The sequence below is a fragment of the Scyliorhinus canicula genome, chromosome 21, assembly GCF_902713615.1.
Source record: "Scyliorhinus canicula chromosome 21, sScyCan1.1, whole genome shotgun sequence".
Classification (NCBI taxonomy): Eukaryota; Metazoa; Chordata; class Chondrichthyes; order Carcharhiniformes; family Scyliorhinidae; genus Scyliorhinus; species Scyliorhinus canicula.
Window position 1 is genome coordinate 54,505,935 of NC_052166.1, and position 19,088 is coordinate 54,525,022.

Genomic DNA, 19,088 nt, shown 5'->3' on the forward strand with positions numbered 1-19,088 from the left:
GGCGGGCCCCTCGTGGCGATTCTCCGGCCCACGATGGGCCGAAGTCTCACCGCTGACAGGCCTCTCCTGCCGGCGGGAATTGGAGCACCTCTGGTGCCGGCGGGATTGGCAGCGCGAGCGGGCCCCCGGGGTCCTGGAGGGGGGCGCGGGGCGATCGGACCCGGGGCGGTGCCCCCACCGTGGCCTGGCTCGCAATCGGAGCCCACCGATCGGCGGGCGGGCCAATGCCGTGGGGGCACTTTTTTTCTTCCGCCGCCGCCACGGCCTCCACCATGGTGGAGGTGGAAGAGACCCCCCTACCGCGCATGCGCCGGTGGTGACGTCAGCAGCCGCTGATGCACCGACGCATGCGCGGACCGGCGAAGGCCTTTTGGCCAGCCCAGATGCTGGGCAGCGGGCGTCAAAGGTCGTTGCCGCCGGTTTTGGCGACACCTTTCCGCTCCTTTGGGGACGTCCGACGCCGGAGTGGTTGGTGCCACTCCGCTACGCCGGGACCCTCCCGCCCCGCCGGGTAGGAGAGAATCCCGGCCCTGACTGCAATAAATTGATGCACGATCAATTGCACAAAGACTCAGATTGGGCACAACTGTGGCTGTATTGCAGTCAGATGCGTGGCCTCCTGCTACAGCTGGCAAAATGGTAGATCAAAGGAGGACACGCATATTTATACAGCTCCTACTGGGCGAGCCAGCCGGCAGGGGCTACCGGCGAACCTGTAGTACAGGTTCTACCTTACTTGCCCTAATATAAGTGTACAGTGGTTCACCACAGCAGTCAAGACCATGTTGTAGTTTTCAGCACTCACCATTATTAAACAGTAAAGCAGACATCAATATCCAGTGGCTGGACATATACAGTTAAGTGTGGAATGCAGTTATTGTCCAAGTTGTCCTGCTGCTCCAGAAACTTCATTATTTGAGAATCCTGCCATGCGAGTTGGCATTGATATACAGGAAGGATGTGAAGTTGCAGTACTTATCTACTAGATTTCCACTAGACATATGAGAAAAGAATTGGAGTGTGTCCATTACACTCTAGGTGAGTTTTTCATGGTGTGATAAGTGTCAATTACTGCCAAACAACCTATTTGGCACCAAAAAATAATTCTACAATTGTGGAGTTCATTCCTTCAATGTGTAATTATTGCTGAAAATTTTATTTTAAAAAAATTAAAACAAAAAATGCTGGAAATACTCAACTCGTCTGGCAGAAACCTGATTAAGGGTAAACGACCTGAAATGTTAATTCTGTGTTTTTTCTCTACACATAATGCCAGTCGGAGTATTTGCATCATTTTTTGATTTTGTTTCAGATTTCTAGCATCCAAATTACTTCTTTAAAAAAAATGTTTTTCTGCCTCATGCTTCTCTGTATCAAACTAGGGTGAACTAATAAAAGATCAGTAAAAGAAAATGCCTTTTTCAGTGAAACATTCCTGGGCAGAAGCAGAAAATATTTTGGGTTCCAGTCAAACCCTCTGCTGTGCAGTAACCGCTCTATGGTCCAGTCATATCTCTAGAATTGAACTGCAATTATCAAAACCATGTTTTGATATTGTGCATGAACACGGGAGGTATTTACATGTGGATTGCTACACTTTGTTTCCATTTTAAAACAGTCCTTTAGTGCAAAACCAACTTAAATTGAAGCTTTTTACCAGTCAATAACCTCGCGTTAGAATATTAAGTATTGATTTACCATATTCTTTGACCTCAAACTGTGTTGAAGTAGATGTTGAGAAGTCATTTTTGTATAAAGCTTCTATTTTCCACAACCCATATCTGAAAAGAAAATCATTGTAAATTGAAACAGTAATAACAGTTTTATTAATTCATCTGAGCTTTATATAAATATTTCTCATTTGCAAATCCATTCTTTTGTTACACCTGCCAAAATAGTTTTTCGACCGACAATTTAAGTTATCAGTATCAAATTATAACAAAAGGAATAAAGATAACTTTTATTTTAGTATGACAGTAAAGAAATTACAGAATATATTATCAGCATGCATTACAGAACAGAAAATCATGGCAGAGGTTTAAATAAATGATTGGATAAATTCCCATTTGGAGATGCACACATAAAATCTTAAATAACTTGGTGGATTTGGAAGGTTGGTCAGACGCAATAAAATTATGTCACTGTGATCTAAATGTTTTATTCAATCCTAAATGATGTTGCCTGTCAAATAAACTTTCTGGTGGTCAGATGAAAATTTTAAGCAGCTCAGGTTATCTGCCAGCCTGTTCAATTACTTCGGAGAGTTTAGGACAAAGAACAAAGAACAATACAGCGCAGGAACGGGCCCTTCAGCCCTCCAAGCTTGTACCGGTCATGATACCACCCTTGACCAAAATCCTCAGATAATTGTACCAAAATATAAGATATAGGTGGGGGAGGAGGTTGGGGAAACAAAGTATGCTCGGCACTAAAGGCTATTAAGCAAAAACTTTAATGAATGGATTCCCAAACCTTAGCTTCAACATTTTTCGAAAAGAAACATCCTGGGCTGGATTTTCCGGTGGCCGACGCCAAAATCGCGTTTGGCGATAGGTTGGAGAACCCAAATTCCCGACAGAATCAGGGGCAGCACCCGCTTTTGCGACGCTCCGCCCCTTCCAAAGAGGCGTGCTCTAGAAGTATGTCACGCCATTGCCTGAGGCCCACCCCCGATGCTCCATCCCCGACCGGCCGATTTCCCGACTGCGTGGGTCACGTCGGGAACTCAGCGTAGTGGCTGTGGACTCAGTCCAGCGCCGCCACAGTCGGCAGAGAGCCGATCCGCAGGTAGGGGGGACATTATTTTGGGCTGGGGGCACAGTGGTGGGGTGGTCCAGGGCGCACGTACCAGCCAAAGGGGGGTACTATTTCGCGGGCAGGGTCCGCGGGATGCGTCCGCCATGAAGCATGGCGCTGCCGCTGCAGGCCACCCCCGTGCACATGCGCGGGAATGGACCTGGCAATTCTCCAGTCCATATTGGCAGCTAGAGCAAGATGCACTACGCTGCCTGCCTTCCCCAGCAAAATGGGGAACCGGTGGCCGTTTTGTGCCAGTTTTCCCACTGTTCCCACGCCGGCGTGGGACATAGTCTCCAAATCAGAGAATCCAGACCCTTGTATATTAATGAAGCTAGACTTGCAAAGATAATTTTGAGAAAAGTTATTTTCTTCACCAAACAATGAACCAGACAATTAGCTTTGAAATGGTTTGTGTCTCATTTACATTTCTGAAATCTAAGTAAAAGTAATTCCCAACAAGCTTTACAAATGCACAGAAACAAGAACAAAAGTAGAAACTTTAGCAAATAAATACTTTTGCAAAGAGCAAATTAAGTACAGAAGTGCGAGGTAAATCCAACATAATGTTGATAATGCCTCGTTCACAGTACATATTAACATTTTAGAGGTAATTTTCAGTTATAAGGTGATAGTCGTAACTATAGAAAATGGAATAAATGCAAATAAAGCAGCGAGAAGACTATTACACTTAAAAGGATGGGCAATGTTGACTTATGAGATCCAGGGACTGTCAACCCAATGAAACTAGACAGTTATTAAAGAGCTGAAATAGTGACAGTAAGTAGAGGCTGGATTGCAGAGTCAGAAATCCAGGGAAATAGAGTGTCTGGAGAACAGATAGGTCTGCAGTTGTTGAGGCAGTGCAAGTTGTGGGCTTTTGAGGGAATTCAGAGGCAGGATCTTTGGGCAAAGAAGTGGCAGGTGGAATACAATGTGAAAAAGTGTGAGGCTATGCAACTTTGTCGGAAGATTGGATGCATAGACTATTTTCTAAATGGGAAAAAGCTTTGGAAATCAGAAGCAGGAGGAGTCCTAGTTTAAGATTCTCTTAAGGTTAACGGGCAGGTTCCTTTTTTTTTTTTAAATAATTTTTATTGGAATTTTTTACAGAAAATATAACAACAAGTATAGCAAAAAGCAGTAATATGCAACTAACAGCCCCATAACACAACGGGCAGGTTCATTTGACAGTTAGGAAGACAAATGCAATGTTAGCATTCATGTTGAGAGGGCTAGAATACAAGATCAGGAATGGACTTCTGAGGCTGTATAAGGCTCTGGCCAGACCCCATTTGGAGTGTGGTGAGCAGTTCTGGGCCCCATGTCTAAGGAAAGATGTGCTGGCCTTGGAAAGGGTCCAGAGGAGGTTCACAAGAATGATCCCTGGAATGAAGAACTTGTCATATGAGGAGTGGTTGAGGACTCTGAGTCTACACTCGTTGGTGTTTAGAAGGATGAGGGGATATCTCATTGAAACTTATAGGATACTGAGCGGCCTAGATAGAGTGACATGGAGAGGATGTTTCCATTAGTAGGAAAAACTAGAACCCGAGGGCACAGCCTCAGACTGAAGAGATGATCCTTTAAAACTCAGATAAGGAGAAATTTCTTCAGCCAGAAGATGGCGAATCTGTGGAACTCTTTGCCGCAGAAGGCTGTGGAGACCGGGTCACTGAGTGTCTTTAAGACACAGGTAGAAAGGTTCTTGGACTGTATGTGTTGTTGGTGACTTTGTATGGGTAAATGGTGGATTTCTGAAACCTTTTCTTTGATGTTTGTATTTAAAATGTTGAGTGTTGTTTGGGGGTTGGTGGGAGGGAGGAATTGTTGGCCAGGAGATTGACATTATATTTGTTACCGTTGATTGTTTGTTGGTGGGTGTAAATTTGGATAAAAATGTAAAAAAGGAGGAGACTAAAAGTATTTTTTTAAACTGGGAAAAAAGAAAGGTTCTTGATTAATCAGGTGTTATGGGGAGAAGGCAGGAGAATGGGAATGAGAAAAATATCAGCCATGATTGAATGGCAGAGCAGAATTGATGGACCGAGTGGCCTAATTCAGCTCCTATGTCTTATGTTCTTATGATCTTAAGTGAAAAGTTCAGAGTCGCTTGTGAAGGAGACAGAGTTTTAATGAGATTGATTAACTCCCATAGTGGTATTTTTGAGTTCCCTACACCGGCAGGATCATCTGGTGTTGCCAAAGAAAACATAAGAACTAGGAGCAGGAGTAGGCCATCTGACCCCTCGAGCCTGCTCCGCCATTCAATGAAATTCAAAGCATAGTTGGGATGAAATCGAATGCCTTGGTTTTGCAGTTTGAGGAAATAGCCAGACAGGACGATAACATAAGAACATAAGAACTAGGAGCAGGAGTAGGCCATCTGGCCCCTCGAGCCTGCTCCGCCATTCAATTAGATCATGGCTGATCTTTTGTGGACTCAGCTCTACTTTCCAGCCCGAACACCATAACCCTTAATCCCTTTATTCTTCAAAAAACTATCTATCGATAAGATATCTATTGTTATCTTAAAAACATTTAATGAAGGAACCTCAACTGCTTCACTGGGCAAGGAATTTCATAGATTCACAACCCTTTGGGTGAAGAAGTTCCTCCTAAACTCAGTCCTAAATCTACTTCCCCTTATTTTGAGGCTATGCCCCCTAGTTCTGCTTTCCCCCGCCAGTGGAAACAACCTGCCCGCATCTATCCTATCTATTCCTTTCATAATTTATATGTTTCTATCAGATCCCCCTGCATCCTTCTAAATTCCAATGAGTACAGCCCCAGTCTACTTAACCTCTCCTTGTAATCCAACCCCCTCAACTCTGGGATTAACCTAGTGAATCTCCTCTGCACACCTTCCAGTGCCAATACGTCCTTTCTCAGGTAAGGAGATCAAAACTGAACACAATACTCCAGGTGTGGCCTCACTAACACCTTACACAATTGCAGCACAACCTCCCTAGTCTTAAACTCCATCCCTGAAACCTCCTGTAGCATGTTTCCTGAAGGCGGGGTGGGAGTACCATGCAAAAACTTTGTCGGGATCGGAGGTCCTGGCGGTGGCCAATGGCTCGCTGCAACTGCTGCAGGAAAACCTGCCACAGGCAGGACCAGAATATCCCAACCATTGTGTTCACTGATGTCAGGGTGGGTTGCTCAGAAAACCTGTCTTGGTTATATTTTCTATTTAATGCGCTGTGCTACTTAATATACTAAGAATTATTACAAAAATATGTTCTAAATTCCCTTGGTATCTGTGAAAATAGCTTAACATATTTCATATAAATTATTTATGATAGTTTGTGTTATTGATAAGAGGATCACGGATTGTACAATGGTGCTGTATTTACGAGGAAGCATTTTATTCACAGTGGAATATAGCTCCTGGTATTGAAATTAAATAAGAGGTGGCATTAGTATTAATCAACATTATTGTAATTACAGAGGTGAGGTGACACCAGATGACCCTCAAACTTAATCAATGAGAAGAGGTAATTCAGACTACTCCCTGATAAGGAATGAGACGGTTAGATTTAGAGCTGTGTTGGAAAATCAGAGTCTTTGTTGGCACAGTTGATCATTGCTTCTGCGGTATAATTCTTCTAAGACACAATTCAACTTTTGTCACTTCAGGGAAAAGAAAGACATTGCCTGTGCTGGCAGATCCTATCAACTTCAAGGATAAGAAAATGCAATGCAGTCTTTACTGCTTTTGTTAAGCATTCATGACATTTTGCTTAATAAATTCTATTTGATTCATAAATATTGGCTGTTCATATACAATGTTAGATCAGGCACAACTGAGAATTCCATTGCTATAAAGTAAGAATTCAGAATTTAAGATGGTTTAATAAAAGGATTTTATACCTCAAAACCCCAAACATTTAATGAGATGTGGACATCACTGACAAGGACAGGAGTACAAGCACAGGGTGATTAGATTCATCAGAGATGGCAAGGAGGGCAGCACGGTGGTGCAGTGGGTTAGCCCTGTTGCCTCACAGCGCCGAAGTCCCAGGTTCGATCTCGGCTCTGGGTCACTGACTGTGTGGAGTTTGCACATTCTCCCCGTGTTTGCGTGGGTTTCGCCCCCACAACCCAAAAGATGTGCAGAGTAGGTGGATTGGCCACGCTAAATTGCCCCTTAATTGGAAAAAATTAATTGGGTACTCTAAATTTATTTTTTTTAAAAGAGATGGCAAGGAGACTGCCCCCAGAGATGATGCGACTACCCACCTGCCAGGGTGTACAGACAGCTGTTAATTTACCTCAGCATGACCATGGTACAATGCTGCAGGAGCTCTGCAGGGATGCAGTGATGAGCACCGTCCACATGATGGACCTGAGATAGCCTCCAATTGTGTGGTGGGGGGAACCCAATACCTGTGGCTCTGAAGGTCAATTGCCACTATATTTCTATGCCTCCAGGTCCTTCCAGTCTCACAGTCTGCTGCACACAGCTGTGTAATGTTAGTCACTGATGCACTGTTCGGGCACGTGTGCAGATTTATCCATTTCAGGACAGACCAGGCCAACCAGGCTGAGAGGTTTTGCTGACATTGCAGAGTTTCCCTGCATCCAAGGAGCCACTGATTATGGCTCATATTATCATCAAGGTGCCAGCTGGCCAGCCTTTGTCAACAGGAAGGGCTTTTACTCGATGAACGTTCAGATTGTGTGTGACCACAGGATCCAGATTCTGCAAGTGTGCACACAGTACCTGAGCATAGCCAATGTTGCATATGTTCTTCAACAATTGCAGGTGCTCAGGCTCTTCGCAGCTCCAGCTCGTCTAGATAGGTGGTTGATTGGAGACAAGGGTTACTTGTTGAAAAGGTGGCTGATGATGCCTTTCAGGTGACCAAGGTCAAATGCAGAGGATAGGTACAAACAATGCTGTTTTAAACCCCAGAGGTTCTATTCTGAACAAGAAGAAAAAAGTCCCCAAAAGTAAGATGCTGGTCGTGTGTGGTCATTTTTGCTGGATTTGTCTTGTAGTGTTAAAACCAATGGGACGTTGTTTTGGGGAAGATATATTCTCAACATTTAGGAAAGTAGATAGATTTGGAACAGGGTTATTGTAGTTAATTGTAATTTTTGTTCTGTATTGTTGTGTTGCCTTTCTATATGTTTACAGTTTAATAGCTTTTTAAAATTTGAATCATTATAAGACTGGTCCTTTCCTCACTGGTTTTCATATCTTTCCTCACATTGTCCCAAATTGTATAATAAACAATTCAGAACCAGAGTTTCAAGTTTCCTTTCTGGGATTTTGGATACCCTTCCGTTTAACATCAGCAAGGTTCTTAACATATTTTGTATTTCTACCCAAACCAATTCTACACCTTGACCGTTTGAACTAAAGTCATCTCTCACTCTTGTACTAATGTCATCCTGAATTAACAGAGCTAACTCATCACCTTTTCCTAGCTTCCTCTACTTCCAAAATGTCAAATACCCGTGAATATCCAGGGCCCTTACTCAGTGAGGTAATGTCAGTTTTCCTTCCATTACATTATTTAACCAGATGGGTTTTTACACCAATTGATTATAATTGCGACGGTCACCTTCACTGAAATTAGCTTTATATTCCAAATGATTTTATAATCTAATCCTATAATCTTTATTATTGTCACAAGTAGTTTTACACTAACACTGCAATGAAATTACTGTGAAAATCCCCTAATTGCCACACTCCAGTTCGGGTACAGTGAGGGAGAATTCAGAATGTCCAAATTAACTAACAGCACATCTTTCGGGAGTTTTGGGAGGAAACCGGAGCACTCGGAGGAAACCCACCCAGACACGGGGAAAATGTGCAGACTATGCACAGACAGTGACCCAAGCCGGGAATCGAACCTGGGACCCTGGTGCTGTGAAGCCACAGTGTTAACCACTGTGCTACCATGCCTCCCTAATTGAATTTAAATTCCACTAGTTGACATGGTGTGATTCAAACTCATGTCCTCAGAGCTTCAGCCTGGGGCTCTGGATTACTCATTCAACGACATTACCTCCATGCCATTGTCTCCCTCCGTGGCAAAATTGAACATATTATTATTTTTTGTTTGTAGTGTCCATCAAGTACTATGAATAACTATACTGCTTGCTTTTTACATCATATATTCATTCAACTTTGCACCATTAATGCATTTTATTTCAGTTATAGAATGGCATCATAGAATCCCTACAGTGCAGAAGTAGGTCATTTACCCATCGAGTCTGCACCAACCTTCCGAAAGAGCACTCTACCCAGGCCCAGTCCCCCACCATATCCGTGTAATCCTGCGCATTGATCATGGTCAATCCACCTAACCTGCATATCTTTGGACTGAGGGAGGAAACTGGACCACCCAGATGAAACCCACGCAGGCACGTGGAGAACGTGCAAACTCCACACAGACAGTTACCCAAGACCAGAATTGAATCCAGGTCCCTGGCATTGTGATGCAGCAGTGCTAACCACTGTGCCACTGTGCCACCTTTACTACATTTTATGCTCAACCAGCAACATGACATTTAAAATGTTGCCTGGCCTTGCAAACCATACATTCCTTTAATTTTGCAAATTTAGTTTCAGATTCACATGAAAGGACTGCAGACATTTATTTACAGCTAGCAGTTTTCTGTCAAAAAAATCTTAAATTAAAATTGACAAAGCACAATTCATTAATAGGAATATGAGTTCCCAGAAAAATAAACTTGTTAATTGATTAACTGCAGTAACAATAACAATTTACTTGGGGTTAGATGGAATCTTGAAGTCAGGTACTGGAATTATTCCAGTGACATCTTCATATTCAGCATAGTCCACTTTTACTTCCTCTGGATCCTTATTTACAGAACAAACAAAATTAATTTAATTTGATTTCCTTCTTCAATATTTAGATATAAAATTCTTTACAAAAGGCTACTTTAAAATAGTGTGTTTATTAAGGGCACACATTCTCAATATATCCTGATACATGATGCCCCTATTCTGCAATTATGCCTAAAGTTAGCAGCTTTACAATTATATTTATGTCAGATTTCTGCGTCATTTACGTTACATTTTGGTATAAAATGCAGGCTTTACAACCAGAACTCTTTAACTGGACCTCAGTGCTATAGTTACTGTTCTCACCTTAAAAGTAATAGCAACTGGTCTTCTGGCTGGTTTGAGTTCTTCATTCAGAGAATAAATTCGGAATTTCACTACGGATGAAAAAGAGCAAAACAATATTTGAAAGAAAACAAAAGAAAGCTTACGGTTTTCAAGTTTAACAATTATTCTTCACAACAAAATTGTCTCTGGCTCCACTGCCATGATTATTCACTCTCCTTTTTTGCTGCTCATTCAGAGCTCCCTGAAATTAAGTGAACTAGAACCATGATTCCAAAAATCAATAGATGGGCAGTTACACTAACATTGCACCCAGTAGTGCCCTTCCAAAATGATCCCACTTACATGGGGCTGTTAGGTGCCACTAGGGTCAGATCTTCAGCACCCTCTTGCTTCATGAAGCTAGCTGGAAAATCTGGTGCCTGCTCAGCACTCTTTTTTTTAGAGTTGTAAAACTCTTAATCTTCTCTCCTCGCTTTTCCACCCATCCAATGGAGCCCCCACTTGGACCCATTTGAAATTAACAGACTACAAACCAGTCCGGCTGTGTGAAAAGCACAAGATCCACCCCGTAGATTAAAATCCAGGGGACGCATATGAAAAACTATCATAGGTATTATGGGCTGGAATCTACTGCAGAATTTGAAAATGACAAATCAAAGCATGACGTTCCATTGGAGAATATAACATTTGTCTGGCTGAGGGGAGAATTTAGCAGTTGGAAAATGAAGATTAAGACTGGTACCTGACTGATCAGGAGTATAAACAGGTTTGTCTGTCTGGACAAAGAGCAATCCATTCTGGTAAGATACTGGCACTGCTTCCTCTTGAACAAATTCTGAAGAGAGTACTTTTAAGTACACAAACTGTTTTTCGTTTTTTTTTTCTGGGTAAATCTTTTGGCAAGATCTGTTTTTAAAAAAAAGTGGATTTATGCTTGCACACATACAATCAATTCTTCTTATACTATTTCATCCATTATCCAAATCTTTAAATTTTGATCATACAAAATATAGTGTTATGAACATTTTTAAGATGTGACACACTTCAAAATTTATTTATTGGATTCTTCAGTATTTCACAAAAATCGTAAAAAAACCTGGTTCCAAACGTATTCACAAGCAACAGATTACGTAAGCACACGTTTCTTACTTTCTCCTTTCCCCTCACTGCAATACAACTGTTAGCCCTTTTTTATTTCAAGTACATAATAACTGGAACCTCCACAATCAGTGGAGAAAGAGGGAGAAGCAACACATTGTCACTCAATCTTAAAAGTTGCAACCACACCCTCAGAGTCTGGTGCTTCCTGTATTTTAGAGACTATGATAGAGGAGGGCTCTGACATGGTGGGACACCAAGCACAATTGTACAGCATCAGAGAGGGAGGAAAGGAAGCACAGGTCTAAGTTCACTGGATGGTGAAGTTGCACACTAGCTCTGTATACAGGAGTCAGATGAGACCAGGCTACAGAAGGCTGGTGGACAAATTGAAAAGCCTACCAGAAAGTCTGTACTCAACAGTAAGCAGCATGGAGGGGTCTGGCACCAACTTGACGCAAGGCTTTGTGGCGAGCTTGGAGTCCATCTTTTGTGAGGATGGATTTTTAACAGACGGATGTTATTCTGCAAAGAGGTCTATGTGTGTCTATGTGTGTGGAAATGATTTGATTAAGCAAGGGAAAGGTTAAATGAGACAGCTTGACTTGAAGAATTGAGAGATGGAAATGGGTAGATGTGCCGAATTCATGTATGTTTAATTAATATAGGGTCAAATGGGTTTATAAGTGAATATGTAGAGTTTAGAAATTTGCATTAGGAGATAAACATGGACGTGTTTTTTTTCCAGGTATTCAATTTCAAAGGGAAGTAAGGCTTATACAGCTTGAAAAGGTTTCATGAGTAAACAAGAGAAGGTTATTATATTTAATTTGACCTGAAAGAGGAGGCATTAGGGAAAATATGATTTTTGAAAAAATATTTTGGAACGTTAACTTCAAAGGGCTTCTGAGGACAATGGAATTGAAGATGCAAGGGAAAAAGGATGCTTGAGGAAAGATGTTGAGCTGAGTTGTATTGGCTGTGTGGGGAAGACATTCAGGAAACAGCATTGTGCTGAAAGAAGATGTGAAGTCCAAGCAGCCAGCCAGAAAACCTTCAAAGCCTTAAGTTTCAGAAAGAATCACTGGATATTCTTGGATTTCCGCAACAGCGTGGAAGAGAGTGAGATGTTCTGTGGTGTACCTTTACTACAGCGACAGTAATTTTGCATTTGATAGATTACTGGACTTTTATAGTTAAACATTTAGAAAGGATGATGCCTGGAAAATGTTTATTTGAGGGTCTGACCAAGTAGGGTTGCTTTTGAAAGATGTTTTGTCAGTCTATTTTAAATGTGTAACTATAATTTTGTGTGCTTATGTGATTATGTTTTCTTTTCTTGTTAATAAATCTTTTAATTTTTAAAACTCCAAAAGTGGTATTGGAATTGCATGCTCCTAAGATCAGGAGATTTCTTCTTGATTCCAGAATACAAAAAAAGGGTTATGGTCTGTAAGCCAAGTTTCCCTCGTGAATTTGGTTTGTTCAGCAATTAGTGTCTGAGGTGGTCATGTCTTCTGATGAGGCGATACACCAAGGTCCCTTCCGCCTTCCCAGGTGGATGTAAAAGATCCCACAACATTATTTCACAGAAAAACAGGGGTAGAAAATAATTCATGTCCTGGCCAATATTTGTACCTCAATCAACACCGCAGGGGAAAACAGTTTACCTAGTCATTATCCCATCGATGTTTGTGGGAATTTTCTGTGCATACATTGGAAGTTTTTCCTATATTTCAACAGTGTGATGGATGTAGGAAATTGTTATATATTATATTTATTAAAACCCTGGTTTAAGATACATACAGACAGTATGCTTGCTAAAACTGTAATGAAGGTGTCGTAAAATGAAGTAATCTTTGATTTTAACCATTTACTTATTTACAGATAATGGCTAAAGGAACATTATTTTGATTTTGGAGGATCCCTTTGGTGCAGATAATTTATGAGGGATGGTGTTTAGTCCTTTTAAAAAAAAAAAAAATTTTTATTGATATTTTAACAAAATATAAACATCTTAACTCTATTAACAAAACAACCGTGGTAACACCCCAAGAACAATACCCCCCCCAACTTCAAAAGCAACTACAAACAAAAGGAAAACAAAAAACAAAAGAGCACCCAAACAACAAAAGGGAAAGAGATAGCATCCGCCACATCCCACAAACCCATGTACACAGTTCTCCCTCCCACCGATCCAAACCCCCCCTCCCTCCCTCCCTCCCCCCCCCCCCTGGGTTGCTGCTGTTGCCGGCCTATTCCCCTGCCGTTCCGCCAGGAAGTCCACGAAAGGCTGCCACCGCCTAAAGAACCCTTGTACTGATCCCCTCAGGGCAAATTGCATCTTCTCCAATTTAATGAATCCCGCCATATCATTGATCCAGGCCTCCACGCTTGGGGGCGTCGCATCCTTCCATTGGAGCAAGATCCTCCGCCGGGCTACTAGGGACGCAAAGGCCAGAACACCGGCCTCTTTCGCCTCCTGCACTCCCGGCTCCACTGCAACCCCAAAAATTGCGAGTCCCCAGCCTGGCTTGACCCTGGATCCCACCACCCTCGACACCGTCCTTGCTACCCCCTTCCAAAACTCCCCCAACGCTGGGCACGCCCAAAACATATGCCCGTGGTTCGCTGGGCTCCCCAAGCACCTAGCACACCTGTCCTCGCCCCCGAAAAACCTACTCATCCTCGTCCCAGTCATGTGGGCCCTATGCAGCACCTTGAACTGTATGAGGCTAAGCCTCGCACAGGAAGAGGAGGAATTCACTCTCTCCAGGGCATCCGCCCACGTCCCCTCCTCAATCTCCTCACCCAGCTCCTCTTCCCATTTACCCTTCAGTTCCTCCACCGAGGCCTCGTCTACCTCCTGCATTGCCCGGTATATGTCCGAAATCCTCCCTCCTCCAACCCACACCCCCGAGAGCAACCGATCCCGCACCCCTCGTGGGGGCAGCAAGAGGAACCCCTCCACCTGCTGCCTGGAAAACGCCCTCACCTGCATGTACCTAAACATGTTCCCCGGGGGGAGCCCAAACTTCCCCTCTACCTCCCCCAAGCTCGCGAACCTCCCCTCCACAAACAGGTCCCTCAACCTCCTAACCCCTGCCCTGTGCCAGCCCAGAAATCCGCCATCAATGCTTCCTGGGACAAACCGATGGTTCCCCCGTATCGGGGCCTCCATCGAGCCCCCCACTTCTCTCCTATGCCGTCTCCATTGCCCCCAAATTTTGAGGGTAGCCGCCACCACCGGGCTCGTGGTATACCTCGTTGGAGGGAGCGGCAACGGCACCGTTACCAGCGCCTCCAGGCTCGTGCCCACAAAAGACGCCTCCTCCATCCTCTTCCATGCTGCCCCTTCCTCGTCCATTACCCACTTAAGCACCATCGCTGCATTGGCAGCCCAATAGTACCCACAGAGGTTGGGCAACGCCAGCCCCCCCATCCCTGCCTCGTTCCAGGAACACTCTTCTCACCCTCGGAGTCCCATGCGCCCACACAAATCCCGTGATACTCCTGTTGACCCTCCTAAAAAAGGCTTTCGGGATAAGGATGGGAAGGCACTGGAACAGGAACAAAACCCTCGGGAGCACCGTCATCTTAACGGACTGCACCCTCCCCGTCAGTGACAGCGGTAATATATCCCACCTCTTAAACTCCTCCTCCATCTGCTCCACCAACCTTGTGAGGTTGAGCTTGTGCAGGGCCCCCCAGCTCCCCGCCACCTGGACCCCTAGGTACCTGAAACTCTTCTCTGCCTGCTTCAATGGGAGTCTACCAATCCCCTCCTCTTGATCCCCCGGATGCACCACAAACACCTCACTCTTGCCCAGGTTCAACTTATACCCCGAGAAACCCCCGAATTCACTAAGAATCCTCATCATCTCCGGCATCCCCCCCACCGGGTCCGCCACATACAGCAACAGGTCGTCCGCATACAGCGACACTCGATGCTCCTCCCCACCCCGCACCAGGCCCCTCCAGTTCCCTGGCTCCCTCAATGCCATGGCCAGGGGCTCAATCGCTAACGCGAAGAGCAAGAGGGACAGGGGGCACCCCTGTCTCGTCCCCCGGTACAGCCGAAAGTACTCCGACCTCCTCCTATTTGTGGCTACACTCGCCATCGGGGCCTCGTAGAGCAGCCTTACCCACCGGATAAACCCCTCCCCAAACCCAAACCTCTCCAACACCTCCCACAAATACTCCCACTCAACCCTATCGAAGGCCTTCTCCGCATCTAATGCCACCACTATCTCCGCCTCCCCTTCCACAGCCGGCATCATAATAACGTTGAGGAGCCTTCGTACGTTTGTATTCAACTGCCTTCCCTTCACAAACCCCGTCTGGTCCTCATGAATGACCCCGGGCACGCAATCCTCTATTCTAGTGGCCAGGATCTTTGCCAACAGCTTAGCATCGGCGTTCAACAGCAAAATCGGCCTATTTGACCTGCACTGCAGAGGGTCCTTGTTCCGCTTCAGGATCAAGGAAATCAGCGCCTGTGACATAGTTGGGGGCAAAGCCCCCCCCCCCCCCCCCCCCCCCCCCCCCCGCCCCTCCCTTGTCTCGTTAAAGGTCCGGAGGTGTTTAGTCCTTGATAAACAGGTCATGGGACAGCTTAGTGGGAGAAGGCCGAAGAATGCCTTAAGGAGTGGTTTAATGGTTAACTGTAGAGCTATTATTTTGTTGCTAATGTGATTGATTTTGTATTTAAATTAAAGTTTGTTTTAACACAAACAGCACCTATTGGTCAGTGTTATCATTCCTATGGTGAAGTATCCTTTCTTCACAGTTTTACTAATTGTAAATTGTTGGGTTGTCATCCAGGATCCTAACAATAATCAAAGTTTCATTGGCTGTAAAATGCTTTGAGATGCCCAATTGCTACGAGAAGCATTATATAAGTGCAAGCAGTTCTTTCTTTCAAGGATTCAAAGGAAATATCACAAAACATTTTGTCATAGCTTTCTTCAAATATTCAAATTCAAAAAACAGACTTACAGTGAAACTCAAAGATTCTTGATATCCATTTTCTTCATTTATTGTAACTTGCCCTTCTGCAAAGATCTTTGCCCTATCTGGGTAGCTTCTTAGAGTAATTGAAATACGTAATGAATTTGTATATCCATATGTTTGAATCACCACAGTCTCAGCTGCTCCCACTCTAAAGATCTTAGGTGCTGTAACAAGGTACCTGTGAAAAGATAGTTAAATTGTGTTTTTCAAATATAATTAATCAGTCAAAACAATATGCCAAAAAATGGATGAAACTATGATGCAAGTCAAATACACTCATACAGTTTAATGGACAATAAGTGGACATGGATGTGGTATCACATTATTCCGGCACATTTACTTAATTTTTTTATGGTTGGGATTTTATTGGATGTCTATGAAAATTACATAGCAGCTGAAATATTCTCCAGACTCACATTTAAAAATATAATTGTATAACTGTTAAAGAATGTTAGCATACTGAGTCCTACTGTGGTGTTCTTAGATTAACAAAGTTTAAAGCTCTTTCTGAACATCTACAGAGGTAATTCAGTCCATCCAGATGTATAAACATTATTCAAAAAGATTTGAAGAAAAAGATGTCTACATTTCAGAAAACATCTAATCTTATTGTTTTGTTCTGTTTCGAGACTTATATAATTGCTAAAGTAATTTTTTAGTTTTCCAATAAAAATAAAATAGTATGCAGTCAGTGGTTGGATTTGAAAAGAGCATCTTTACTGCTAAAGAAACACTAGAAATTTAGATGGAAAGTTAATATCTATACAACAAATAAATCTATGACCAAAAACTGATTCAATATTATTGAGGCAGCAAGAGACTTGATATTAAACTTCAGAGTCCTATAAAATTGTATGGCGAAGGCAATGCAGAAAAATATATGTTTAATCTAAAAGCACATTATTCACAACATAAGAATAATTTCTGAAAGGACTAAAATAAAGTGCTTACGTGTGTTCATGCCCTTTACTGCTTTGAAACAGAGCCACAAAACTAATAATGAAAAGAAGTTTCATACTCAGATGCTCTCTAAACCATGACGAAGTGAATGAAAATGTTATGTCAAATCAAAGGTTATAGTTACTTGGTACTATTTATCTGAGTTTATTGGTGAATTGTGTCACTATTTATTTTTGGTTAATAATATATTAATCTGGTTGTGCTAAGACTAGGGATTGAGAAATACTTTTTGTGAATTATTAAACAGCATACAATTCTCTTCCTTTCACTTTATAAAAATTGAGAAAACAATTAAGGTGTCACACATATCCATATGGAATGTGTAGTAAAATTCAATGGCCACAAAACCAAACTTCTGCTGTACAGGGTCATTACAGACATAGCATTATTTTTAAATGGCTGTTTATTTTGTCCGCGACTTAAGTATTGGTATAAAGTAACGATTATACTGAGGCTACTTTATTTTCACAACTATTTAAAATACAGGCAGTGCATTTAAATGGCCGCATTGTGCTTTAGCGTGACGCGACAAGGCCGTTCGATCACGGGAGAGGCCAAAAAAACCAACTGTGCTGGGTGCCAATTGGTTTGTAATTTAACCAGCCGCTCCTGTTGGCAAAATCAGAAACTGCTGTAATGTGGAGAGAAACCAATAATCATTCCTTAAGACCAATCTCCATAAAATTAACGTCATTGACCTCCTATCTAACGGCCTCGTATGATTTAACTGCCTCCCTAGTAAGTGGCCACCCAGCCGCTGATTAGTGCACCTTTTTAAAGACATGAAGCTCGCTGAAGGCTGCTATGGCAATACTAGGAGGTTAGTAGCTATCTTGCTCCCAGGCAATGTGTTGGGGGGGACTGAGGTTGCTGCCCTAGTGCTCTGGGGGGGGGGGGGGGGGGGGGGGGGGGGGGGGGGAGAGAGAGGGGAGGGGGGGAGCCCCAGGGTGTTGGTCTCGATTGGGGTGACCTACCGTCAGTGGTGGTGGTGGTGGGGAGGTGGGGGGGTAGAACCGGGAAGGAGTGTGCCCGCCCATGGTCTGGGAGGGGGGAGATGGGTGTCCCAGAATCGCAGGTCTATCATGCCATCCCCTGGGTCATGTGTTCCTGTTCTGGGGTCAACCCATACCGACCACTCATGGCTCCCACTGACTGTAGGACCCTCTGGTCATGCGGCTGAACTGGGAATTGGCATTCGCAGTTAAGTGTGTACTTTGTGGGCAGCACGGTGGCCTAGTGGTTAGCACAACTGCCTCACGGCGCTGAGGTCCCAGGTTCGATCCCAGCTCTGGGTCACTGTCCGTGTGGAGTTTGCACATTCTCCCCGTGTCTGCGTGGGTTTCGCCCCCACAACCCGAAAATGTGCAGAGTAGGTGGATTGGCCACGTTAAATTGCCCCTTAATTGGAAAAAAAAAATAATTGGATAATCTAAATTTTTTTAAAAACAAACAAAAAAAAAAGTGTGTACTTTGTCATAATATGCACCCAAGCACATCATGAGGTAAAAGCAGGCAGTGACAGACACCCAGGTGAGCCAATCAACATACAGAACAGAACACAACCAATCACCAGACAGAACACCAGAGGGGGGCTTCCAACTGTAAAACACGAGGCATCAGCACTCCACCTCTTTCCACTGGTGACAACTGTAGTGACAGTCAGGGTGTACATATCAGTCAGCACCTTCTACACGTGGTGCAGAGCTAGCCTGGTCTAGTTAGAGTTAGTATACTTAGAATAGTAGAGAGTTAACCCACAGCCAGCTGTGTGCATTGTCATAGACGTTCAATAAATCCTATTGAACCAACGCCTACGTTTAGTGTATGCTTTATAGTTTATCTGCATCGTGTTGCAGTCCGTGTTACCCCAGGGTGAATAACACAACATACTTCATAGCTCCCAAGTGGATTCCCATGGGTACGCGTGCCATGTAGCATATGGGAGTTATTGCCTAGCATACCAATCATGCTGTGATGCCTGGATACCGTGCCTGAACACTGAAGGAAGCACGGATGCAGCAGCCAACATCTGAACACCCATCTGGGACTGGGCCCCAGCACCGGGGACATTTCCACGACCAGCGGATGGGTGTCCGGTGAGCAGGGG

At 43.7% G+C, this 19,088-nt stretch overlaps 1 protein-coding gene across 1 annotated transcript in view; it reads right to left on the reverse strand.

Moving 5' to 3' along the window:
- The window catches only part of LOC119955595 (complement C5-like), a 193,434-nt gene extending 176,294 nt beyond the window's left edge, over nucleotides 1-17,140 (reverse strand). Inside the window, 7 exon segments of the mRNA XM_038781948.1 lie at nucleotides 1,699-1,781; nucleotides 9,546-9,637; nucleotides 9,929-9,999; nucleotides 10,653-10,791; nucleotides 10,793-10,816; nucleotides 16,007-16,199; nucleotides 16,973-17,140. Coding sequence (XP_038637876.1) covers nucleotides 1,699-1,781; nucleotides 9,546-9,637; nucleotides 9,929-9,999; nucleotides 10,653-10,791; nucleotides 10,793-10,816; nucleotides 16,007-16,199; nucleotides 16,973-17,037 — 667 coding nt within the window. The 5' untranslated portion in view covers nucleotides 17,038-17,140.
- Between the last annotated feature and the right edge of the window lie 1,948 nt (nucleotides 17,141-19,088).